General features: G+C 35.3%; 2 protein-coding genes across 5 annotated transcripts; one reads left to right on the top strand and one right to left on the bottom strand.

The window, feature by feature from the left end:
* Window positions 1-340: 340 nt before the first annotated feature.
* Window positions 341-14,934, bottom strand: LOC120087025 (meiotic recombination protein SPO11-1). Of its 4 annotated transcripts, none has more exons than XM_039043867.1 (17): window positions 14,897-14,934; window positions 9,463-9,569; window positions 9,263-9,362; window positions 8,651-8,724; window positions 8,451-8,552; window positions 8,159-8,232; window positions 7,894-7,910; window positions 7,577-7,646; window positions 7,450-7,486; window positions 2,313-2,360; window positions 2,161-2,219; window positions 2,042-2,073; window positions 1,848-1,953; window positions 1,319-1,439; window positions 1,155-1,218; window positions 1,037-1,065; window positions 341-932 (listed from the first exon to the last, which is right to left on the bottom strand). In XM_039043867.1, the coding sequence occupies exons 1-17, from the start codon at window positions 14,917-14,919 to the stop codon at window positions 922-924; spliced, it is 1,074 nt and encodes a 357-aa protein (XP_038899795.1). In that variant the 5' UTR covers window positions 14,920-14,934; the 3' UTR covers window positions 341-921. The 4 variants fall into 4 exon arrangements, with proteins under 4 accessions (XP_038899795.1, XP_038899798.1, XP_038899796.1 ...); XM_039043870.1 differs by lacking the exon at window positions 14,897-14,934 and adding exons at window positions 8,295-8,339; window positions 9,017-9,079 and having other exon boundaries at window positions 348-1,065; window positions 8,159-8,254; window positions 9,463-9,504; XM_039043868.1 differs by lacking the exon at window positions 14,897-14,934 and adding an exon at window positions 9,017-9,079 and having other exon boundaries at window positions 348-1,065; window positions 8,159-8,254; window positions 8,295-8,552; window positions 9,463-9,504.
* A 2,386-nt stretch (window positions 14,935-17,320) lies between these two features.
* On the top strand, window positions 17,321-25,187 carry LOC120085600 (mitochondrial import inner membrane translocase subunit TIM50). Its single transcript, XM_039041667.1, has 10 exons — window positions 17,321-17,809; window positions 17,935-18,023; window positions 18,565-18,601; window positions 20,223-20,284; window positions 20,380-20,493; window positions 20,905-21,009; window positions 21,104-21,202; window positions 22,555-22,711; window positions 22,831-22,933; window positions 24,146-25,187. The coding sequence occupies exons 1-10, from the start codon at window positions 17,545-17,547 to the stop codon at window positions 24,189-24,191; spliced, it is 1,077 nt and encodes a 358-aa protein (XP_038897595.1). The 5' UTR covers window positions 17,321-17,544; the 3' UTR covers window positions 24,192-25,187.
* The last annotated feature ends 1,435 nt before the right edge of the window (window positions 25,188-26,622 follow it).

Genomic DNA, 26,622 nt, shown 5'->3' with positions numbered 1-26,622 from the left:
TTGTATTTACATCCATGAGTTTACAATTATGCGTCATCTATTATTCAATATTTTAAAAAAATCACCGACCAAATAGACACAAAAAGGTAAATTTAAGATCACATAAGATACAAAATATAATTTTATGTCGAATAGATGGTTTGCTTTTAAAAATTTTCAAATATATCAAATCTTATTAGACACAAAAGTAAAAGTTCATAACTTATTAGACATTTTTTTAAGTCAAGAGACCTCCTAGACATACAATTGAAAGTTCATAAACTTATTAAACATGTAAGCCTTGTTTGATAACCATTTTTTTTTTTTTTTTACAATAAAGCCTATTTCATCAATATTTCTTACAATGATTTGCAACTTTCTTAAGTTCAATGGTTGAATTTTAAGCCAAATTCCAAAAACATAAATAACTTTTTGAAAGTTACTTTTTTAATTCCCAAAATTTAGTTTGGTTTTTATGAAAAGTAGATAACAAAGAAAGAAATTTGGAGCTGTTAGTAGTGTCCATAGACTTAATTTTAAAATACATAAAACAAAATGGTTATCAAACGGGACTCTAACTTTTTAAACACTAACTTGAATGCTCAGACTAAACTTATAATTTGATATGAACTATAATATCTGGGAAAAAAAGGCCAAACATTTCGATTCAGATGGATTTGAATGATCAGTTTTGTTGGTTTTGATCATTTTAATCTCTTTTGTCATATGTCTACTTACACCCTTCAAAGAAAATTGCCCATCAATTTATGAATTCAAGCTTCCCCTAATTGCTGGAAAAATTCGAGGAATTTGTCCTACTCTAACAGTGTACATCAGAAGAACTCCATTCAGTTTCACCATCTTTGACTTAAACCTAATCATTCGCATGAAAGATCCATGATCTGGGTAAAAGTACTACTAATGTTGGAAGAGTGTATGGGTCTAACAATCACCTAGAATTTACCAGTTAGTTCACTTTCTATTTTGGATGGTAAATACTTCTCTGACAAAAAGGAAATATTGTGCACAGATAATGCTTCTATCTCAAATTTCACACCTCTTTGCAGCATTGAGTCCAACTCCAACCTAAGGGATCACCAAGTACTCTTTGTAGAAAATGGCAATGCATGAAACAAGAATAAAAGAAAACTAGAGCAGTTATAGTAGAAGTTTACCTCCAATGTGGTACCTCTCTCCGCAAGTAGCATCTCTTTAACAAAGCTTCAGTTCTCCTCGTGTCTAATAGGTTAAACAAGACCTTCAAAAGGTCAGAAATACAGAAAATGACATTTGAAAATGCAGTGTGCATGTGCGTGAGTGTATGCACGAGATCCCTCACCCTCCAAAGTCAATGGGATGAGACATTGTTCTGGTAGATTGTATTTCTCAGAATCTGAAGCAAAAGCTCCAAGCCAGTGTAGTTGTGGGATTCTGAGATACTTCGCATCGTAGGCCATTTGCTTGTGAAAAGGTAAATGGGTCAAGAACACTAAAATGGAAATGAATGAGCATGATTGGAAGTGATTCTGAAATTGTTAAAATCACTTTTGTCATTTTTAAATTACTCTTAAACATACTTTTAACCATTTAAAATCAATTTTGATGATATAAAAGTTGCATTTAAAAGTATAAAATTAAATATTAAGTTAATTTTGCGTGATTAAATGAGTGTTTCAAAGTGATTTTGAAAAGACAAATTATTTTAACAATTTCGAAAATAATCTCGAACATGCACGAAATTATCCTTGACTCACACTTCTCATGCTCTCATTGTTTCACACACAATGCAACTGGTTAGTCCACAGTTCTCATTACATATAATTTAGTAGATAAAGAATTAAGATAATTGTTCAATTGAGGAGCCTAACCATAGAACCGAATCGATATGTTGTCAGAATGTCAAAACCATATGGATCACAATCTACCAAACAAAATGCAGGCAAGGCCAAAACATCAACGAGAAGCCGCAAAAACCTGATCAATCCATGTGTGCATATTTCCATTACTCACATCATCAATAGTAAAATGAGATTAGCATGTTTTATGACCATAATTTCTTTACCTTCTAGTGGGAACATCTGGATATCCACGTCCCTAAAAATGAAAAAAAAAAAAAAAAGAAGAAGAAGATAGCATTTAAATATGAGAAATTTCAAGTTGCTGGACCTGAGACATGCTCACCGTGATTACAATGCACCGGTTTTTGCTGCAGAACCGATCATTTGCCAAACGCTGAAAAACTGCACATTCAAAAAATGAAACCATATGCTTAAACTGATTAAAATTGAGCTTCCTTGAACCGTGAAACCAGCTTTTATCACTATAACCTTCACCTGATTCTTTCTCAACAACGAGTATGTAATCCGCAGGACTAGCAATATCTGCATATTAAAAAAAAAAAAAAAAAAAAGGTCATAAAGCAAGCAGAATCAGAAAATGGAGGAAAGGAATACGATAAGAACAATGTAATTTAAAGATATCATTCCAAGTGTCTAATTTAAGCTCTAGCCTAACAGATGGCAAGTTATATATCTGATGAAAAATAGAGTAGGGAAAAGAAAAAGCACACCAAGAATTTACGTGGAAAACCCTAATTAGGGAAAAAAACCACGGGATAAGGGAACTATTATTAGAAAATGATACAATGGAATACAGTAGACCAACAGCTTAAATAGATAACTGGGAAACCCTAGGGTACAATGAAAAAGACAAAATTGCCTCTAGAGTGCAAAACCCTAATTTCAACACTCCCCCTCAAGTTGGGGCGTAGATATCAGTAAGTCCTAACTTGCTCACACAAGCGTCAAACAACTGTCTGGAAAGCCCTTTTGTTAGGACATCTGCAATTTGTTGATTAGATGGAATATAAGGAACACAAATGTTGTCACTATCGAGTCTTTCCTTGATAAAGTGTCGGTCAATCTCCACATGCTTTGTTCTATCATATTGAACAGGATTGTTTGCTATGCTTATTGCTGCTTTATTATCACAGTAGAGTTTTATTGGACTGGTATGCTCTTGATCAAGGTCTTTCAAGACTTTTTCAAGCCAGATCTCTTCACAGATTCTCAGACTCATGGCCCTGTATTCTGCCTCAGCACTGCTTCTGGCAACAACACCTTGTTTTTTGCTTCACATGGTTTTTCAGTTTTCCTGAACATCAAGCCTTTCCCTGGAGAAGTTTTCAGATATCTCAAAATGCGCTCTACTGCCCTCATGTGTTCTTCGTATGGTGACTGCATGAACTGATTTACCATACTTGCTGCATAAGAGATGTCGGGTCTAGTATGAGAAAGATATATTAATTTATCAACAAGTCGCTGATATCTTTCTTTGCTCACTGGAACACTTTTACTCATATTGCTTAACTTTGCACTGGCTTCTATAGGGGTATCAACTGGTTTGCACCCCGTCATACCTGTTTCCTTGAGTAGGTCCAGAGTATACTTCCATTGGGAAACTGAAATTCCTTCTCTTGATCGAGCTACTTCCATTCCGAGGAAGTATCTTAGTTTTCCAAGGTCCTTGATCTCGAATTCCTCAGCCATCTTTGCCTTCAATCGGTCAATCTCTGAGTATCATCACCTGAAATAACAATGTCATCAACATAAACAATCAAAACTGCGATTTTCCTAGATACAGACCTTTTAGTAAACAGAATATGATCAGAATGACCCTGTTTATGTCCTTGAGACTTTACAAACATAGTAAATCTGCCAAACCAAGCTCTTAGTGACTGTTTTAGCCCATATAAGGACTTTCTCAATCTGCAAACTCGATGATCAAACTGTTTCTCAAATCCTGGGGGAGGACTCATATAGACTTCTTCCTCCAGTTCTCCATTGAGAAAAGCATTCTTCACATCAAGCTGGTGAAGGGGCCAATCCTTATTAACTGCAATAGAAAGGAGGACCCGAACTGTATTTAGCTTTGCAACTGGCGAAAAGGTCTCTGAATAATCAACCCCAAACATCTGAGTAAAACCTCTGGCCACTAATCTTGCTTTGTATCTGTCAACAGTTCCATCGGGCTTATACTTTATTGTGAATACCCATTTACATCCGATTGCTTTATGACCATTTGGAAGATTGACTTGATCCCATGTATGATTTTTCTCGAGAGCTTTCATTTCTTCCATAACTGCTGCTTTCCATTTAGGACTTTCTAATGCTGTGTGTATACTGTTTGGTATCACCACTGTGTCTAGGCTTGTAGTGAGGGCCTTGAACTCAGGAGATAAATTACTATAGGACAAGTAACTTTGCAACGGATATTTAGTACATGATCTCGTACCTTTCCTCAGGGCAATCGGAAGATCAAGGGATTCATCTCTATCTTTATTTTCTTCTGACATACTGCATTCTCCCTCTGATTCTGTTATTTTCTCACTCTCAACATTTTTTCCAACAGGAATAAGAGAAGCTTCTTTTCCAAGTTCTACCATGTCCTCAAGAGTCACACACTCATCTGTTTCTGCACCATCATCAGCCTCAATCACATCCTTGCTGGCATTATCTTAACATTTTCAACATAAGCATCAGTGTTATCACATTTATTATCATGATCAGGGATAGGACTACTAGTACCTGGAACTGATCTCTGTTCAGACTCATGAACTGGAGTCGGAGAGATAACAGGTTGCGCTATTTCCTTCTTGAGATTCTTTCTATAGTATGTGATCCAAGGGACTTATTCAGTTGGGAGGATAGGTGCATTGGTATTGACACTGACATCAAGGATGGGTTCCGGTTCATGTAAGGCAGAACGGCTGGGACCCCAATTGGTTTCTTCACTGGAATGCACCCCCTGAAAGAGAACCATTGGGAAAAAATGGATGATCTTCGAAGGTCACATCCATAGAGACAAAGTATTTTCTGGAAGGAGGGTGATAACACTTGTACCCACGCTGATGTAGAGGTACCCTACAAAACCCATTTTTGTGCCCGAGGGGTAAACTTGGTACGGTTAGGCCGTTGTATATGGACGAACACCACACAGCCAAAGATACGAAGGGGTAAATCAGAAAGAAGTCTGGAGTTTGGGTAAGACTCTTTGAAAAGTCTAATGGGGTTTGGAATTTTAGGACTCGGGATGGCATGCGGTTATTAGATGGGCTGCTGTCAAGATAGCATCACCCCACAAATAAGAAGGAAGAGAGGTTGACAACATAAGAGAGCAGGCAACTTCGACAAGTGACGGTTTTTTCCGTTCGGCCATCCATTTTGTTGAGAAGTGTACGCACAGGAACTCTGATGGACAACCCCTTTGGAAATAAGGAATTCTCATAAGGTGTTACTAAGGTATTCTCGACCATTATCACTTCTGAGAATAGCGATTTTAACGTTGAACTGGGTTTTTATGGAATTGTAAAATTGTTGGGAAAACTGAAGTGACTTTTGATTTATCTGTCAGAAGGAAAACCCAGGTTAGACGAGTATGATCGTCAATAAAGGTTACAAAACCCACGCTTCCCAGTTAGGTAGTGACTGGTGAAGGACCCCAGAATCATTATGGAATAGAGTAAACGATTAAGAGGGCTTATAGGGCTGAGAAGAGAAAGAAACACGAGGTTGTTTTGCCTGGACACACACATCACATTTCAATTTAGAAATATTAATATTGCGAAAAAGATGAAGAAACAAATAGTTCAGGAAATTAGGATGGCCAAGACGATAATGCCACAACATATAATCAGTTTCAGAAATGGAAAAATGAGAAGAAAACAAACTAGTCCTATCACATAGCCTAAAGGAAGCTTTTTCAGTAAGGAAATAGAGTCCCCTGTCATGCCGGGCAGTGCCAATCGTCCTCCCTGAGGTTAGATCCTGAAAAACATCATTAGGTGAGAAATTAACACAACACTTCAAATCTCTTGTTAGTTTACTAATAGATAACAGATTGTAAGACACTTTTGGCACATGCAACACATCTTGGAGTATTAAGCCGACAAAGGGTGACACTCGTCCTTTTCCAGCAACAAGAGCAAAGGACCCATCTACAATTCTGATTCTTTCATTTCCAGCACCAGGTTGATAAGATAAAAATTGATCCGAAGAACCAGTGAGATGATCTGTGGCTCCTGAGTCTAATATCCACGGTTTATTACCAGTTATACTCACAAGACCAAAAGATTGAAAAGTACCTGTATGGGCGATTGCACTTACACCCACTGTAGTAGTGTTCTAAGTAGTTTCCTTGTTCTGAGTCTGAGTATCTTCAGTAACAGATTCACCTACGAGAGCCCGACTTGGCTGTCGTTTCTTACCATTAGGCGGTCGGCCGTGGAGTTTCCAGCACTGATCTTTAGAGAAGGAATTATCACCATTCAATTTTTCCCTTATAATAATTCCAGAAGAATTGCCTATAGTTCCAGAACATAAATTTGAGTAAGTAGGGAACGAAGTTACCGAGTTTTCAGGGTATGGATTTAGATCGGATTGGATCTTGGATTTCGATCCCATGGCTTCCCTAATAGCAGCAAACTGCTGTTGAAACATCTCGTTCTGTTGTTTAATCTGCAACTGCAACTGGGTAACTTGATCTTGGATTATATTTCCTTGGTCCTGGTGGTATGATGAAGACTCGCCCCCTCCAAACTCATCCATAATCGGCAAAAACTGCCCCATTCAGTTGCTCATACTTGGCTGGAAAGTACCCATACCTCTTCCATCTGTCCTTTGGTGCGACAAAAATTGGGATGAGGCTCCGATCAGAGAGGAGAAGTCCGGCGGCACTCCCAAAGGACGGAAACTTGACTGATCGGCGCCAAGCATCACAGATCTGGACCAATCGGCGTCGGGTATAGCAGATCGGAGCTTGGGCATCGCGGATCTGGTCCAGTCGGCCCTGGGTATAACAGATCGGTGCTCCACAGCATCGATCGGCAGCGTATGGGACCGGTCGGACCGGTTTCGCACGGCTGGTCGATGGTCGACCTCATCTGTGCACGTCTGAACCGGAAGGCTTCCTTCATCCGTGCGCGACTGGTTCGAAAGGGTAGCAGTCAGACAAAACTCCAGTGGGTTTTGCGGCTGGTGGTTGGGTCTTCGAAGGAGGCAGCTGGCTCAACGGGAACGGGCGGCAGTGGCTGGTCTTCACGGAAGCGGGGAAGAAGGGTTTGGAAGTATCTATCAATGGCTTTTTGGATAACAGTGGTTATATCTGGGTTATTGGTTTAGGATTCTCCTGTTGGATTTTCCTCAATGGTGGCCAGGGTTTCGTCTCCATGCTCTGATACCATGATGAAAAATAGAGTAAGGAAAAGAAAAGGCACACTAAGAATTTACGTGGAAAACCCTAATTAGGGAGAAAAACCACGGGATAAGGGAATTATTATTAGAAACTGATACAATGGAATACAGTAGACCAACAGCTTAAATAGATAACAGGAAAACCCTAGAGTACAAAGAAAAAGACAAAATTGTCCCTAGAGCGCAAAACCCTAATTTCAACAATCCAATATCAGCATACCTGTGACTTCTTCAACTTGAACAGGAATAAAGTGGGCCTGTAAGTGATTGAGGTGCATACATCCAAATCAGTTACCGCTGAGAGTGATTAAAGAAGCAATTGTATTATGAAGAACAATAATGTTTACACTGTTAGGCTTCTTTATGCAATCAAATCTCCAGCCAGCTTCTGAGAACCTCAACCAACCCATCACCAACCTATAAAAGTGACTATCGAGATTCAGTTCTTAATTTTCTTCCTCACTGAAAACAGATTGCAGTACTAAGAGGAGATTGTTCTGTAATAGAATCTAATGGTATAGAAAAGCCTGACATGGGTATCAACCCACAAAACAAATAGTTGTGTAATACAGACTGCTTGTAAAGGGTTATGTCAAGAAAGCAAACAGCATTCAGCACTATATTCTTCTTATCTGAACTGAGCATATGCTTTCCTGATACTTACCCATTACCAACAGAAACCTGTCAAGAGGACACAAGTTGAAGTGATCATCAGAAGCAGCTTCCAGACATAAACTATAGGATTTAAAGAAAACTGCAATTGATCTTGAAGATTATAATCTATTCTTTCAAAGAATCTTATTTTGTGACACACAGCCAACCGTAAATAGTATACTGATATTAGATCCCACATGAACCGTATTATATAATCATGGAGGCAAAGAAGAAACATAAATTGGAAACAAAGTAAAATGAAGTGCAGCACCAACCACATTCAGATTATGCCGGCTACATTGCAAAAGAATGCAGATATCATTGATTGCCCGGTCAACGACTGATTGATCTGCAAAATATTCGTCATTATACTATGAAGCCAATGTCATTAAACTCTGACTTCTGTCTTACCAGCAAAACAAGGAAATGCTCAGAAAATCTCCTGCCACAAACTTGCTGAAAACATAAATTTGAAGGATGTGTTGAAATTCGATTCTTCTGAACTGGACTGCTAATTAATCGTTGAAAGATGTTATATCTTAGAACAAAACGGTGGGTTAGCTTGACCTGTAAATACAGAGGGATGCATATAATATATATCTCTCTTTGAGCTATGTCTATTTTCTCGCAGAAGCTGCTGAATAATGAGTAGAACTCTAAGCAAGACATCTGATAGAGCAAAATAACATCAAATAAGTCACAAGCGTACGCTATATTCTATACAGATTATGATTTTGTAGTATCATTCATCGGCATAACTAAATCACCTAGTCTGCGGACATGGCTTTCCCTTTGAAGTGTTAGAATCTCCTTCCCTTCAGATAAATTGAACCTACAACAACTGCATACAAAAATAGCCATAATCGTCCTAACATCTCTTTCGGTACGACATATTGTTTTCAAAACACAAGTCCAATTCCAAGATACTGGCCTCTTCACATTCGAAAACTATATTTTATTGAAAAATAAAAAATATTATGTCTAAAAACGAAAAGAATATCTGAAAACTAGGTCATAAATGCATTTGAGTTAAGAATTAAGATAGAGCAGTAACTTTCAAAAATGACAAATCATGGCTAAACTATGCAACTCTTTGCTTCAAATTCTAGTGATAAATTCGCATCTGAACTAACACTTATTTGTTGCAGGATTTTGTTAGCGACGATTGATTTGGCCTCCGATACGATCCAGGAGACCTGATGGTAAATAACGAATAGGAAATCATCGAAAATTGTCATACGAATTGGGAAATGAATGTTCATAGTCGAGTAAATCACTTAGAAACATTGTAGATCATGAACATTATTTGGTTACAACTTCTAAGAATCAAAAGAAATCAATATTGGATGAAAAATATACATAAACACAAAATTACGAACCAGTTTTCAAGGGAATTGGTGCAGTAACTTTTGAAACGATCGATGGCGATCATCTTGGAGCTTCCATTGCTCAGTTCGACGATCATAGATCTTGTTAGCTCTGCAAAACGTTGAATTGAGAAGCGGAAAGAAAATAGCAGCGACGAAGAAAAAGCATTTGGAATGAGTACGAGAATGAGAAACTTCAATGGAACTATGACCTTTGATTTTTCTCAGAATGTCAATTCTCTCCAAGCTTCCTCGGTTTCCCTCCATTTTTCTTCGATGCGTTTGGTTTTCAGAACATTCTGTCTTGTTATATATACGGCTGTTGCCATGCACATTAGCTTTTTTTTAATATAAAAGTAATGATGATAAACAAACAAACAAAATTAACTTTTTTTTTTAAGTCCCTAGATGCATAGGGGTGTAACGACCCGACTTTCTATGACTCAAATTAGGTCGTTACTAAACGCATGCATGTATAGAAATTAAAACGACATCATTTTTATAGTGAAATACATGTTAAATAAATAAGGTAACTTACAAGATCTTCGTTAAATTCAAATATTAAAATCAAATGATAGGGTACCCATAAGTCGTAAATGGAAATAAATAAGGCTGAAAATAAATCTCGAACGATAAGTTTCAAATGTCAAGACCGAAAGTTAAAAATATAAAACGAACTCTTAAAGCATGAGCAGAAGCATTAAATTTGGTCCTCAGTGGCTCGTTCATGGATTCCTCTTATTATTTGTCTGTGCGTCCCTACCCTTACCTGAAACATAAACGTGAGAAAGGGTGAGTATAAAAAAATACTCAGTAAGTAACCTCGTTACTGGGATCATGCTAGGCATCTATGTCCTCTAGATGCCCATCTCTACTGGGACGTAAGCATGCCCTTAGTCCCCATGGGACACACACAAATATATATATGAATATCTGAATTTCATCCTACTGTAGTTAAGTATACCCACTACCTCTAGTAAGTCCTGTAGGACCTACAACCTCTAATGAATCTTGAAGGAGACACCACCTCTAATGAATCTCAAAGGAAACACAATCTCTGGTGAATTCCGAAGGAAAACACCACCTCTAGTGAATCTCGAAGGAAACACAACCTCTGGTGAATCCCGAAGGAAAGCACCACCTCTAGTGAATCCAGAAGGAAACACAACCTCTAATGGACATCTAACTAATAAGTGAGGACACTATCACGATCTCAACATCACAAGTATCATAACATGGTTCTATAATATACATATACATCCCATCATCATGGTTTTATAACATATATCGTCATCCTAGTCTCATAATATACATATATATCTCATCATCCTTAGATCAAATAGAAACTCATAGAACAATAATATACTCAAATCATGCTAGCATTCGAATATCTCTATACGCATCTAGTCTTTTAAATCCTCATATCAGCAAGGCATACATAAACATCAAATCATCATCAAATCCTCAGTAAATCATAACTACATTGCCTGACATGTGGGCAGTTCCAGTAGTAAGATTACTTATCTCGATACTAGATTCAGATATCGATCCAAGCGGCAGTTTTCAATAATCAATCTTTGAATTTAATTCCCCAACGAAGCCTGAGTAACAACCACCCTTAAGTTTCCAATCTCCAAAATCTTCCTTCAATCAGACCCTGCTTCCAACTTTTAATCTCTTTATTCTTTAAAATTTTCAATTCACAAAGAATTTAACTAACCCCCTTTCACAATGAAATTGATTATTGACATTAATTTCAAATTAAATTTGTGTGACATAATCCCTTCCAAAATGAAATTAATTATTGACATTAATTTCAAATTAAATTTGCGTGACATAACCCCTTCCAAAGTGAAATTAATTCTTGACATTAATTTCAAATTAAATTTGTGTGACATAACTCCCTTCCAAAATGAAATTAATTATTGACATTAATTTCAAATTAAATCTGTGTGACATAAAGTTCAATTCCCACAATTTCTCTCTAATTAAACAAATAAATTGAAACATCACTTTCTCAGTAATTGAATCTTAGCAATCCAATTAAATTTTCAAAATTCAAAAATGATCTCGAATATTACAAAATATTGAAATTACATTACAAACAAGATTTCAAGATGTTACATTATTCCCTTCTTAAAGAACTTTCGTCCTTGAAAGTTCATTCCTGAAAAAGCTCTGGATAATGGGCCATCATCTCATCCTCTCGCTCCTAGGTAGCGTCCTTGAACTAATGATTCTGCCACAAAACTTTCACAAATCCTATCTCCCTTCTGTGCAATGTCTTTACCTCTCTGGCGAGAATTTCTACAGGCTTCTCCTCGTAGCTCAGGTTGTCATTCAACTACAATGGCTCAAAGTCAACTAAATAGGATGAATTTGTCACATACTTTCTCAGCATCGAAACATGGAAAACATTATGAACTGAAGAAAGTGATGGAGGCAATGCCAATCGATAAGCTACGAGACCAATTCCCTCTAAGACCTCGAAAGGTCCAATGAACCTCGGGCTCAGCTTCTCTTTCCTTCCAAACTTCAGAACACCCTTCCTAGGTGCCACCTTTAAGAACACTTTATCACCAGTCTCAAATTCCAAGTCCTTATGTCTCACGTCGGCGTAGTTTTTCTGTCTACTCTAAGTTGTTTACTACGAGCTCTGATCTTCTGTATTGTCTCATTCGTGGCTTGCACTAGCAGGTCCTAGCAAGTTCCTCTCTTATACCTCATTCCAAAACACAAGAGATCTGCAACTCTTTCTATAGAGGACTTCAAATGGCGACATGCCAATGGTAGTCGGATAACTGTTATTATGTGAATTCCATCAAATGCAGGTGAGAATGTCAACTCCCTGAAAACTCTAACACACAAGTGCACAACATATCCTCCAATGTTTGATTCAAACATTATTTCTGACCAAACCATCAATCTGTGGGTGAAAAGTTGTACTAAAATCCAATAAAGTACCCAATGCTAACTAGAGACTCTTCCAAAAACTAGATGTAAAACGAAGGTCGTTGTTTGACATAGCTGAAACTAGTATCAAAAGAGGTGTGACAACTCATTCCATATATAACTATGAAACTTAAGATGTTGAAAACCAAAAATACTTTAACATGTTCAAGTTGAAAACTATGAAAATTGTCGTGAGCTTAAGAAAGTCTTATCCACTAAAACATATATCTTAGCTTATCATTCTGTCATAGGGAAAACTTCATATGTGTAGTGGAGAAATTGGGCATGCTATATAATGCGTCATCTGAAGATACATACTAGAACAAATATGGTCAAATGAAAACTGCTTTTACTCTAGAAGCGCCGACTGTGACGTCTTTCTTAGGGTCTACATGTATGAGAATAACTCTATCTAATTAAGTCTAACATTCATGAGAAACTCATCATGAGGCCCTATACTGTCATGGGCTATAAAACCTGCTTGAGCCAATCCTCATATTATTCTTTAGCCTTAAAACAATCACATATCCTTACTTAGACCCTGTTGCGGATGTGTCTAAAATTCCCTCTGAAAAATGAGTTTTTAAAATCCCTGGATGTTAAAGCATCAATCAATTGATAACACATTTCCATAACCTCGTAATAACCGTAATTGACCCATAAAGTTAGTTTTTACGATAAAACCTCATTGATTCATAAGTCATAGCTTGAATTACTCGTACTCCTTAGAGCTAGTTAATTCATTGCCCGTGCAAGGGAAAACATACTATCATGTACTACTCCAAGCCCACCTATAGCAACTTCTTGTTATCAACTTAACTTTATTACCAGTCTATCCCTTATGCTAATAGTGATATTAGAAGATCTAACTTACTTACTTCTATGCATATACCACTTTTGTCTACCTCGAGCTGGATTAATTTCCTTTTTCAATCAAATTGACAGTCTTACTAATTCATGTTTCGAACTTGCACGCTACGTCAAAATCCCTTAAATCTTACTAATGCTCTCAATGGTTTACTTCTTAACTAATAAAGCCTCAACATACCATATCAATAGTTCTTGAACATCTATTGTTATCAGTAACTCCATTTTAGCTTATCCCTTCTCAACCTTTTATTTCGATACCAGATTCTTGTGTTAAAACAAAGTTCTATACCGATCACTTATGTAAGTTATCTTTTCATCCAACTCATATTCTCCTAAAATTCTATATGATAATGAGATATTTTTCTTTTACACTAAAACAAATTCCTTGTAGCCCCTCATATTATGCCTCCAAACCATACTTAACTAGGAGTTTTGAACACATTAAATTTCTTTCTTTTTCCAAAAGAGTAAACTTTCTTGGATACTTTTTTTCTCCACTTCCCAAGTGGAACATAATCTCTTTACTAAAGTATATTTTACTTAACACCTCCATAAGTCTTATCTCTCTCATAAGGATTTTCATCTGGTAGAATTCTCCTTTACCAATTTTCAAGCTTTTAAACTCCAAAAGACTTTCGTTTGTTCAATTTTGTCCAACTTTGATCTCCTCATCACAATAAGGCTATGGATTAAATTAATCTAGGTACTCAACCCAAACAAATAACACTTTGCTTTATCCCCCCCCCCCCCCCAAGTCTAAACTCATGTCCAACTATTTTGGTTTCCTTTAATGACATCCACTTAGCTAGATATTCCAAAAGAATCCTTCATATCACTACACATACTTTACCTAGTCCATCGAGTCGTAGTACTATCAAAATGATTATGACTTATTAATCCTTTCCAAAATTCCTCTTAAAATATTTGGTTTTAATATCTCGGAACCTTTAATAAATCTATAGTCTTTTCTTTTTCTCCTTCTTATCCATAAAACAACTTTTAACCTTATACTTGAGTACGTGGCCTGTGAAGGAATTTATTTATATTAACACCAATTGCACTACTCAATAAAAAAACATAACACTAGTCCTTAATGAATTCTTATCTAGACAATTTCATTCCTTGGCTTAAACATTTAAATACCTTTATTCCTACATTGTCATAACTCTACATAGTTTCATCAACCTTTAAGATCTCTGAACTGGGGTATATATTTGTTTATTTCTAACAGAATTTCCATGAAATAAACTAGTGCCAAGTGACCTCATAATTTTTTTTCTCCTTTTGTAGCGTTGTACCTGAATAATCTGCTTATAATAACTTCTAACGAGTCACTGACCTAATATTAGAATATAACTAGTGCATTTAAGCTAAACAAATATTTTAATGCACAACTACCATAAAACTTTTAATTGGTAAGACATACCTGGCGATGACGAGGAATCCGTTCATGGGCCATAGGGACAATCAGGACTTACATAGTAAGTCAATCTACATAACCCAAAACATGGGCTCTGATACCAACTGTAATAACCCGACTTCCTAGGACTCAAGCTAGGCCGTTACTAAACGCATGTATGTATAGAAGTTAAAATGACATCCTTTTTATAGTGAAATAAATGCTAAATAAACAAGGTAACTTAAAAGATCTTCATTAAATTCAAATATTAAAATCAAATGATAGGGTACCCATAAGTCATAAATGAAAATAAATAAGGCTGAAAAAAAATCTTGAACGATAAGTTTCAAATGTCAAGACCAAAAGTTAAAAACATAAAAAAAAAAAAAAAAAAAACTCTTAAAACATGAGCGGAAACATTAAACCTGGTCCCCAGTGGCTCGTTCATGGATTCCTTTTGTTATTCATCGGTGCGTCCCTATCCTTACCTGAAACATAAACATGAGAAATGGTGAGTATAAAAAAATACTCAATCCCCATGGGACACACACACACATATATATATATGAATATCTGAATTTCATCCTACTGTAGTTAAATATACCCACTACCTCTAATAAATCCCGTAGGACCCACAACCTCTGGTGAACCTTGAATGAGACACCACCTTTAGTGAATCTCGAAAGAAACACAACCTCTGGTGAATTTCGAAGGAAAACACCACCTCTAATGAATATCGAAGGAAACCAAGCTCTGGTGAACCCTGAAAGAAAGCACCACCTTTAGTGAATTCAGAAGGAAATTCTCCTGGAGTCTTGTAGTTTGTTATATATATACATTGTTATGAATAAAATAAGAGTTATTTTATCTGGCATTTACTCATATCAGTTTAGGTTATCACTTAAGGCATGAATCCACTTGTATATCTCATATACATATTTAAGTTTACATACGATAACCATGGAGTTTTGTTTATTGGATATGAGTAAATGCCAAAATGAAATAACAATTATTTTATTCATAAAACAATGTTTATCATTACAAACAATGAGACTTCGGAAGAATTAAGATACCAATCCCAACAATCCCCCACTTGTTCTAATACCTCAGGAGACTAATGTACAATACAATATAAAATATGTACAATATACAATAAACTAGGGAATACCCCAATATCATCTCCCACTTACCCTAAACAAGATGCCGCATGTCCCGCAGACCCAGTCTCTCCAAGTGACCCTCGAACACTTTAGCTGTGAGGGCATTTGTAAAGGGATCAACAAAGTTGTGCTCCGATGTGATCATTGTGACTATCACATCACCGCGATACATAATCTCTCTGATTAAGTGGTATTTTCGCTTTATATGCTTACTCTGACGATGACCCTAAGGCTCCTTTGAATTTGTCACTGCCCCGCTGTTATCACAATACAGAGTGATAAGTAAATCCATATTTGGAACAACTTCCAAATTGGAAAGAAATTTCCTCAGCCAAATAGTCTACTTAGCTGTTTCACAAGCGGCTACATATTCGACTTCCATAGTGGAGTATACGATACATTCTTGCTTGATGCTTCACCAAACTACAGCCCCTTCATTCAGAGTGAAAACTGACCCGATGTCGATTTGCGAGAATATCTATTGGTCTGAAAGTCAAAGTCCGTGTATCATATAAGGATTAAATCCTTATCTTCATACACGAGCATGTAGTCCTTCGTTCTCCGAAGATACTTGAGGATCGTCTTGACCGCCGTCTAGTGATCAAATCTTGGATTGGATTGATACCGACTGACAATCCCTACTGCATAGAAAATGTTCGGTCTGGTACACAACATTGCATACATCAAGCTTCCTACAGCTGAAGTATAGGGAAACTGTCTCATTTCCTCAACCTCTTGAGGTGTCTTAGGACATTGATCCTTAGACAAAATAATTCCATACCTGAAGGGTAATAAACCCCCAATAGGAATCATGCATCCTGATCAACATTTGATCAATGTATGGTGCCTGAGACAGGGCTAATCGTTTGTTCTTATGATCCCGAATAATCTGGATCCCTATAACGTATTGTGCCTCACCCAAATCTTTCATTTGGAACTGGGCAGCTAGCCATTTCTTAATATCAGTCAGATACCCTACATCATTCCCAATGAGTAGGATATCATCCACATACGGTATCAAGAAAGCTACTGAGCTGTTGATGATCTTTTTGTATACACAAAGCTCATCAATGTTCTGATCAAAGCCAAACGATTTGACCGCAGTGTCAAATCTGATGTTCCAAGATCTAGATGTTTGTTGCAGTCCATAAATAGACCTATTAAGCTTGCAAACTCTTTTCTCTTGATCTGCAACTATGAACCCCTCTGGTTGAGTCATATAGATGGTCTCTTCAAGATTACCATTAAGAAAGGCAGTCTTGACGTCCATTTGATAATATTGATAATATGTGATGTGGAGAATCCATTTGACTTTAGTACATCAAGATTTTGAATTCAAAGTTTTGTATAATTATTATTTTATTAATTAATATATTATATATATTAGAATATTTTAAATTAAAAAAATAATAATTGAGTTTATAACATGAAATAGTATAATTGTTATTGTTTTTATCATTTTTAATATAATTCTACATTTTAAAATTTTGAATTCAAAATCTGGATGTACCGAAAACATAAGAAATTGTTTTCAGAATTTATACCGTTTAGATCATAAATCTAAAAATAATTATTTTTTAAATATAGACTACAATCAAATCATATTAACTAACTCAAGAAATTCGAAAACATAAGACATAATTTATCAAATGGACCTAAATGTTTAGGTAAAAAATGATTTTTCTTGGTGTCTTTTGTTTTTTAAAAAATAAAAAACTGCCTCCGAAAAGAAAGTATGCAGCCAAACAGCAGCTTCCAGACCCTCATCGAGTATACCATACACCGACTTCCAAACAGCCCCTCCAACTTCAAAGTAGTCCTCTTCTCTCTTTCCCAAAACCCTACTTTCAAACTTGACAAAACCAGAAAAAAGATTTAGAACACAAAATTGATCTAAACCCTAATCTTCCGGAATGTCCCCTCTGTTTCGATCCCGATTCATTTCCCTGCTGAAGAATCGCCATGGCCGTCTTATGAGCTCCGAACTCGCTTCCACTCCTTCCAAAGATGCCCTCAATGCATCTCAGAAGCTCGTCTCCGATCAGATTCCACCTGATGCTCAACCCACTACTCCTACTACCACTTCTTCTTCCTCTAGTAAGCCCTTGAATTTCCTCAAGTATAGTTTGATTGGTGCTCTCACAGGTGCAACTGCGGTTGCTGGTTACGCCAGCTATGGTACTTTTTTCCTTCCTCTTTTTAACTCCTTATCTCTTGTTTAGCATGATGGTATTTGATTTGGTTTTTATCTGATTTAATTTCATGAGTGTATTGGACTTACGACGTGGTGATTTGTTTTTCAGCCTATAGTTATGATGAAATTGAGGAGAAGGCAAAAGCTCTCCGTCGATCTGCTAGCCATACTGCCACGGACGATGTCTCTGGGGTTGATGTAAGTGTGACGATGAGCCAAATTCAAATTCTTTTCTATCTCAGTTGTTTTCTTTATCGAATTAACTCTTTTTCTTTCCAATGTACCCCACTCCAGCATGATCGAATTTGTAACAACATTAGGGGACTAATAAGTGCCCGTTTATGGGATTTTTGGGGATAGTGCAACTCCAAATCACTAGATTCACATTCACTGACTTGTGGTTGAAATTATTTTGAGTTGTTTGTGTCAAACGAGGTTGCATGCTTACTCTTAGGTGATATTATATTAAATCTACCCTCACCCATCAGCTTAAGCTTATGAGTCAATTAGTGATTTAAGATGGTATCAGAGCAGGTGGTCTAGGAGAGGTCTTGTGTTCAAACCCTTGCAGGGGACGGTTAGATTATATGGTATTAAATTTACCTTCATCTATCAAATTAAGTTTTTGGGTCAATCGGGTGATTTAAGACGTGTATATTTCTTCCCCGTCTCTCTTTATCCTGCTTCATTTATTTTGTGGTGCAAAGCATGACTTTTCATCATTATTTTTCTTTTGCAGAAAGTTCAGGCCATGCTCTACTCCACAATAATGACAGGTAGAAGAACAAACCTTTTTTTCTTATTGACCTTTCCAATTCAAATGCTTGCTCTTTGCATGATGTAAATCTTATGATGAAGACCATTTACGGTTTGATTTTGGATAACTTTTTAGATGAGAAGTATTCCATTGATGAATGGAATTAGGGGAAACCCCAACAGCTATAAGTGATTATAGAAAATTTTTCCAATTGGAAACTAAATAAGATAACTAAAATGAACTTGAAAACCCTACCGGCTACCTACCGGCTACTTGAGCACGATAACTCTTTGGAACTTATTCACACCTATGAAGCATGGACACAGACATGGATATGACAGGACATGACGATACGTCAATTTCTAAGATACTAGGATATGGACACGTTGTGGATACACTATTTTTTTATTATTGTTTTTTATAATATATGTAAATTTAACATAAAATATTAAATGTCTTCCGCTAAAAAAAGCATAACATGTCAACTGTCTAACCATTATAGTTTGGAGATGTACAAATCAATGTATGTCCAACATTTAAAAATAATAATACATCCTTGAAGTTGAAACTTGAAAGTTGATTACTAATTTACTGATAAGCAGCGGCATTGGTGGGTAAAAATGTAAAATAAAATAATAATACATACTTGGAAGAAGAACTGATGAGCAACGACCACGTTGAGCAAGCAGTGGTGGCCGGCGAGCACGGAACGGCGTCAATCAGGTGGCGTCGGCGGCACCTTCTGCTCCGGTGAGAAAACCCGAGACTGAGAAGGTTGAATCAAATGGGTTGTGACGTTTGGACTGCTGTTTTCTGTGAGGTGCACGACAGGGAGGGAGGTGGAGAGGAGACGTGGAGTTGAAAGGTTTATATTCTATTTAATTCAGAATTTAGATTTTATGGTCTTCTTATGTTCTTTAAAAAAGAAAGGTATTGGACTTTTAATTTGGGCCCAATTTCAAACCATTTCCTCTTTAATTTTTCTGTTCGGCGTGTCCATGAAGATTCTTCACCATGTCCCAACGTGTCCAAAATTAAAAAAAAACAAAGGACACATAAGTTGGCGTGTCCCCAGCCTGTCTGGACGAATTCGTGTCCGACACTGATACCACTTCTAATATAAAGTGTCCGTGCTTCATAGATTCACACTGTAGAAAACAAGTGAGGTTAGAGTCTCAAGATGAGGATTTATGGTTTGGGGAAGGCAATTAAAGAATTTGTTTTGTTTTTGTTTTTTTTTTTTTTGGGGTTGGGGGTTGCACTACAGTCTGCTGCTTGTTCGACTGGAGAGCACAATGAGAGGCCAAAGATCATCTCTCTCTTTCTCTGTTAAATTTTATAATCGTGAGCCCTAAATTTTATCTTCTAAGGAAGGAAATTCAAAATGTGTGCTTCGATGCCTCAGCTGCTGTGCCTGGTAGTGCATGCTTAGGTTATGCTTGATGGAGAAGGTCTTGCCTTCACCAAGGTTCCTTTGATGCTTTTGCACGTATGCACATTTTCAAATGCTGCACATCTGACTTGACAAAGTAAAGAGTTGCAAATATATTGTAAATGGTGCTATTTACTATTTTATGCTTACTATATGGAAACTGTAACTCGTAGTATAATTAGTTGACAAAAAGAACCTTTTGTTGCAGTACCTGCAAAACTCGTTGATGTTTACTTGAATTTGAGGAAGACAATTGAAGAACAAGTTAAAGTGCGTACGATGTTTCAATTTAACATACATATTGGATGTTTATCAGCCTCGGTAGAGTCACTTATCTCTGACCATAAGTTCCTTGCTCATTGTAGGGTTATACTGAACCCAATGCGGAAATGCTTCTTCCAGATTTGCATCCCATGGAACGACACGTGTTTACGCTTGTTCTAGATCTAAATGAGACGCTAGTGTACTCTGATTGGACGGTAAGCCTAATATTGAACATAAGGTTTCTTGATGCCCTCATAATTTTTTGTTTTTATCTTTATGACTGGCTTGGGTTGCGGTTTTGGCCTTTTCTTTATGTCTTCCTTTTTGATCATATCTACTTTCTTCTCCGTGAGCCATTTTCTTAGCTAAAATCATGTTATTTTTATTAGTGAATTTGTTGAATTGCATTTTCTCTTTCCATAAAAGTAAGCATTTGACTAGCTTTTTCCTATGAGTTTCATTTTTTTTTCATTTCATTGAAATCTCTTTTTGATTTTTATCAATAAACTCTTCTTGAATAATTTTATTTAAGATGTTTATCTTTTATGCTTGTACTTGATGATAACATAGACTTGTCTAGGTATCTTTTCATTGGTTGTAACAACGTATTCTTTTTGCTTATAAAGCGAGAAAGAGGCTGGCAGACGTTCAAAAGACCTGGAGTTGATGCTTTCTTGGAACATCTTGCCCAATTTTATGAAATTGTTATATACTCTGATCAATCCAATATGGTAGTTTATATTCTCTTTTCATCTTAAACTTGAATGCCACGTTTATAAATCTTAATCACAAGAAAGATCTATTTATTTTGTTTTGCTGTTGCAGTATGTTGATCCAGTCATTGATAGGTTGGATCCCAAGCATTGCATACGATATAGGTTGTCAAGAGCAGCTACGAAGTATGAGAATGGAAAGCATTACAGAGTATGTTATGGATGAGAGCATTTTTTATTCTCCGATAAATTCTTTTCTAGATATTTGGATCTTACAATTTTGCATTCATGGGAGTCTTTAGGATAATATTTTTCAGTTTTTCATTTTTTTTTCCTTTTTTCTTTTTCACTTTTTCACTTTTTCTTTTATCTGTTTTTTTCCCTCTCTTTTATCTTCTCATTTATTTTCCTGTTTTGTGTGGATGAGAAAAGAAAAATAAAAAGATATGTACAAATTATAAAATAAAAGATGAAATTGATTATGAAATTTCTGTTAGCTAGGTCATGAAACGCGTTTTCACACTGTTATTTTAAGTCACAACTTTCAATTGATTAATTGAAAGTAAATGGACTAGTGTATATGAGAAAAGAAATTAAATTTCATAAAATTAATAATGAAATTGATATTGTCAAAGATAAAAAAGAAGAGAACTTTATTCCTCAAACGGAGAAGTAAGGCAAAGAAAATGAATGAAAAGATGAAGGGAAAAAAAACTGAAAAAATGGTATGTATATATTAAAAAGAGCAGAATGGGGGGGGGGCTTGCCACGTGGCAACATAAAATTGAGCCATGTGGCTGGGCTGCAAAAGTTGGGTCCTGATTACACCCAAGTTTGATAGTACGGGTACTACTCCCATTAATTGATTGCCACATCAGTATCTTCCGAAAATGAGGTAGGATCTACTACCTTTAAATATAATTTATGTAGGCAAAGTTGTAGTGTGAACAAAGGGAGTACGATACCTCTGTATCATTAGAAATTTCCCTCCAAAGTTTTGCTCATCTACATTATTGTTGGGATACTTCCCAACAAGAACAAGATTTTAATACATTGAAATATTAGGAAGAAATACGAGTATTAAGAAACTTGGATACTCCCTCTTGAGTGTACTCGCTCAAGCCCTAGATCATTCTACAAAGTAACCTGCCCCCACACCCACCCTCCTATTTATAACCACCTTCAGTAACTGACTATTAGAAATTGACTCTTTATCTAATTACCCTTATAGCCCTAACTCCATATTAATTATCTAGTACCTAACACTGTATTACAGTCATTTAAATTATATTTTCCTTGCACGTCAGAGAACTTTCTTGTAATTCCTTTGGATGAAAAAGATGAAAAATTATAAATTGAAAAAAGGGCGATCAATATACTAATACGGTAAGGTAATGTATTCGAATACTAATACGGTAAGGTAATGCATTCGAATACTAATACGGTAAGGTAATGCATTAGTATATCATCAATATACTAATACGGTAAGGTAATGCATTCGAATTTTATTCATTTGTATAATGCACCTTTTCTTTGTTTATTTTCCAAAAATAAAAAAAACAGGACTTGTCGAAGCTTAACAGGGATCCCAGGAAGATTCTTTATTTGAGTGGCCATGCATTTGATAGTAGTCTACAACCAGAAAACTCTGTTCCAATAAAGCCATGGAAGTGCGAGACAGATGATACAGCTCTTCTTGATTTTATACCATTTCTTGAATGTAAGCATTCTGATCTTGCAATGATTATGATGAGAATTCTTTACTAGGGATGATTTTGTTTGGTTAGCACAAATTTGGTTTCTTGTCAAAAACGTATGAGCATTTAATTGATTATGCAGTTGTGGCACGAAATAGTCCAGCTGACATCAGACAAGTACTAGAATCATATAAAGGATGTGACATTCCAACAGAATTTATAAGACGTTCTAAAGAGCATCAAAGGTGATTCTCTATTCTCTCTCTCTCTCTAACCTTTGCAACTGTTTCATTTTTATTCTCTCTTGGTCTCTTTCAATTTGAATTAATTCTAGCTTGTTTACTCTGTTATTTTCAGCATGTAGGTCCATGTCTTTCCTTTTTCCTTTCTTTTATTTCAGTCTATGTGCTTTTATTATAACTTAATTTCTGATATTAATTATAGTTCATCAATAGAATAAACTGACCTGACATTACGTTGAAGCTGGCATGGTGTCTCGTTAGTCTCAACTTTTTCATTAGCATTAGATAATCCACATTGGAGACCAAAAGGCCAAAAATTAAATAAATGAAAGCTTTGGGACCAAATATCTTTCTGGTTGGTTTCTTTTTTTTTTCTTCGGAAAGTTGTATCTTTGAACGTTTATCATCCTTTTCATCTATGCATAAAAAAATTTTTCTTGTTAAAAGTAAAGAGGCCATAAAAAAAGGGACCAAATGGTTTAAAACGAAAATTTAGGAGGACTAAAATGATAATCAACCTTTTTAGTTGATAATTGATTGCTTCGAGATTGCCATTGTTCAAATTCTTTCCACTTTAAGCTTTTGAAGTATCAGCAAAAGGCAGTGTATTTCAAAGGAAATAGTTTCAGTGTCACTTGTGATTTATATTGTTTGTTGGACATTTATAGATTTACGTGATTCATGAGAGTACCACTCGTCTAGATTATTGTTTTATAGCATACTTACCTGAGTATACTATTTTCTTTAATTTTAGTGGCATTTTAGTATGCTTGTCAACTTATCTTAAAAGAAGAAAGAGAAATAACCAATTAGTTTTTATTGATTAGAGTTTGTGATGGACCACCTGGACCACGATGGAGAATGGTTCAAATCGTAAATGTCACCTACTATAGATAGTTCTTTTACTAAGGGCATGCATTGTTCAAGGAGTTTGTAGATCCATGACTAATAAACATCAATTATATGACTTATTAGCACTTTATACTGTGAGTCCAACGGCGAAACATCTCCACATACTTAACTCCACTCTTTGTTCCGATCATTCCATAAATGTTTCCAAAATAAAAAGAAAAAGAATAAAAAAATCAGTGATTTTTTGTCATTGTATTAATTTTGTAGCATCAATCTTATGATTTTAATGATTAACATCACATTACTTTAAATGATCTATACCTCATTTCACTTAAGAATCAATCATCTTAATTAACGATGCAGGCGGATTCAAGAACAGAAGCAGCAGGGGCGAATATGGAAACGTTGAGATCAACATATAGTGTAAAAAATTGATCGAAATTGTTGTGTCAAACAAAAACAAAGAATATTGTTTAGAATCAACTCAAGCCAACTTTCTTCCTGCAGGCCAAGAAGCAACTTCAGATTGATTCCATCGATTTTCTTCTACATTCCATTAGTTGCAGCTTCTTGATAAGCAAGAGCAGTACGTAATTTTTCCCTTTTTCCTCACTCAATTTGAATAACCCCCATAAATTTTGCAACTTATTTTTTCCATCATTTTTGGAGAAAGAGATTGTTCTGCCAGGCAATGAAGTTTTGATTATGTGTCATTTAGCTCCTCCCGAGTATTCCTGAATAGCTATGACTGTCCATGTTTAGTTACAATTATAACCTTTCGATTTTGTTTTAAAAAAATTATATTTGTATAGATCAATATTATATCAAATTAGAGTAGTTGCCTCTCAATTCACTGGTATTTTTGATTCATCTGACTGCACAGTACCTTCATTTGACAATGTAATATACTTTTGTTTCGAGTATTTAGACCACATCATTAACACTATCAACAAATAGTTGATTGATGTGATATGTTTAGTAGGTAAATTTCCACCAAATTGGCATGATATATGGAAGATAGATGGATAGATTATTGGGCATGTCATGATTTGTCAGATGCAAGACTAAATAGAAATAATCCAAAGTTGGATGATAGGGGTGCACAAAAGTTTGAATGTCGAATTGATCGCCCTAAAACAGTCGAATTGTTGTTGGTTGGTAGGTATAACTTGAAGTTGCTGATAGGGGACATTATCTTGATAAATGGCTAAGAGGTCATGGATTCAATTCAGGATGGCTACTTACCTAGGATTTAATATGTGGTCATGGATTCAATTCAGGATGGCTACTTACCTAGGATTTAATATGTTATTAGTTTCCGTGATATCCCAATATTGCAGGGTTAGATGGATTGTCTCTTGAGATAAGTGAAGGTGTGCATAAGTTGGTTTAGACATTTAGAATATATATATAAAAAATGCCAAATAATAACATGTAGTTGTTGGTTTTATAGATGCAAAACCGACTAAAACATTCGATTTTGGCATAGATTTTGCATATGATGTTGACCAACTGATGATTAACATACGTTATTGAAACTCTAATGAACATGCACAAAAATGAAATAATTGAAGAATGCATCACAAATGGTAAATTTCAATGCCAAACATTTTGTGCTATTTTTGTAAGTTGTTGGCAAATGGCTAGTCACTTTCTTTGAACTTCAAAGTCTTTGCTTCTGCTAGCGGGCAGATTCTGAGTCACTTTCCTTCTCAGCTTGACGCTAAAGCCTTTTGTAACTTTATCATTGTCAATGTCTATGCAATAATAAATAGGGTATCAATCCTTGTCCATCTCATCTTTTGAATTTTCAATTGCTTAGGACTTTTCTCTTTTCCTCTTAAATGCAATGCTTGGCTATCTCGTGCTTTCCCATTTATTGAGTAAACCATAACTAGATATGTCACATGTTCATTGATATTTTTATTGATATTTCTATTAATGGATGGGTTTTATTATCACCAATAAACAAAAATATATATGTTCTAAATTTTGTAGAAATTAAACTAAATGTATTTCGAAGTATCAATGTTGTTTTTTATAATTTACTTTAGAATTTTTCTTTTTACTTTTTTTTTTTAGTATTTCGAAAGTTATATTATAATAAAAAGAGATGTTTGAATTGATGTACAAAATTTGTAAATTCTAGTTTCATTGGTGTTAAATTATAAGTTTAATCTTTGAATTTTGAAGTTTGTATCTATTTGGTTCTATAATTTTAGTGGTGTTTAATATGTCTCAAAATTTTTAAGTTTTTATTTAATGGTCCTTGACAAATTTAAAGTCTTCTAAAATTAATTGATATGCTATATTTAATGGAATATTAGACTTTCAATTTTTGGGGCCTACTCATTTGATTTTTTATTTTCTAAAATTAAGTTTATTTTCTTTAAATAAACTTAATATAGTTTGCATTTTTGTTAAGTTAAAAAGTTGATTTCTTAGCCAATTTTTTAAGGAAAAAACACGTTTCTAAAAAGTAATACATATATATATAAAATATTCTTAAACTTTGTAATTTGTATCGAAATATTTTGAACTTCTAAAAAGAGTTCAAAAATAATTTTGTCATTAGTTTTAGATGAAATTTGTTAGTGTATTGCGATAGAGTTACTCATGAACTTTCAAAACTTCTAGATATACCCTTAAACTAAAAAAAAGTTCAAAAATACTTTTAGAGGTAATATATTAACGAGAACTGTTAATACTCTTTTATTTTCCTATTTTACCTATTTTTTTTTTCAAATCTCTTTTTTAATACCTTCTTATTTCTCTTTTTGTTAATTGTTTGACATTTATTTATCTAAAATAAATAAATATAACTACCCACTTCTGGTAAG

This window comes from Benincasa hispida, chromosome 9, assembly GCF_009727055.1.
Source record: "Benincasa hispida cultivar B227 chromosome 9, ASM972705v1, whole genome shotgun sequence".
Classification (NCBI taxonomy): domain Eukaryota; kingdom Viridiplantae; phylum Streptophyta; class Magnoliopsida; order Cucurbitales; family Cucurbitaceae; genus Benincasa; species Benincasa hispida.
The sequence above is the reverse complement of the archived record's forward strand: the minus strand, read 5'-3'. Positions and strand labels throughout refer to the sequence as shown.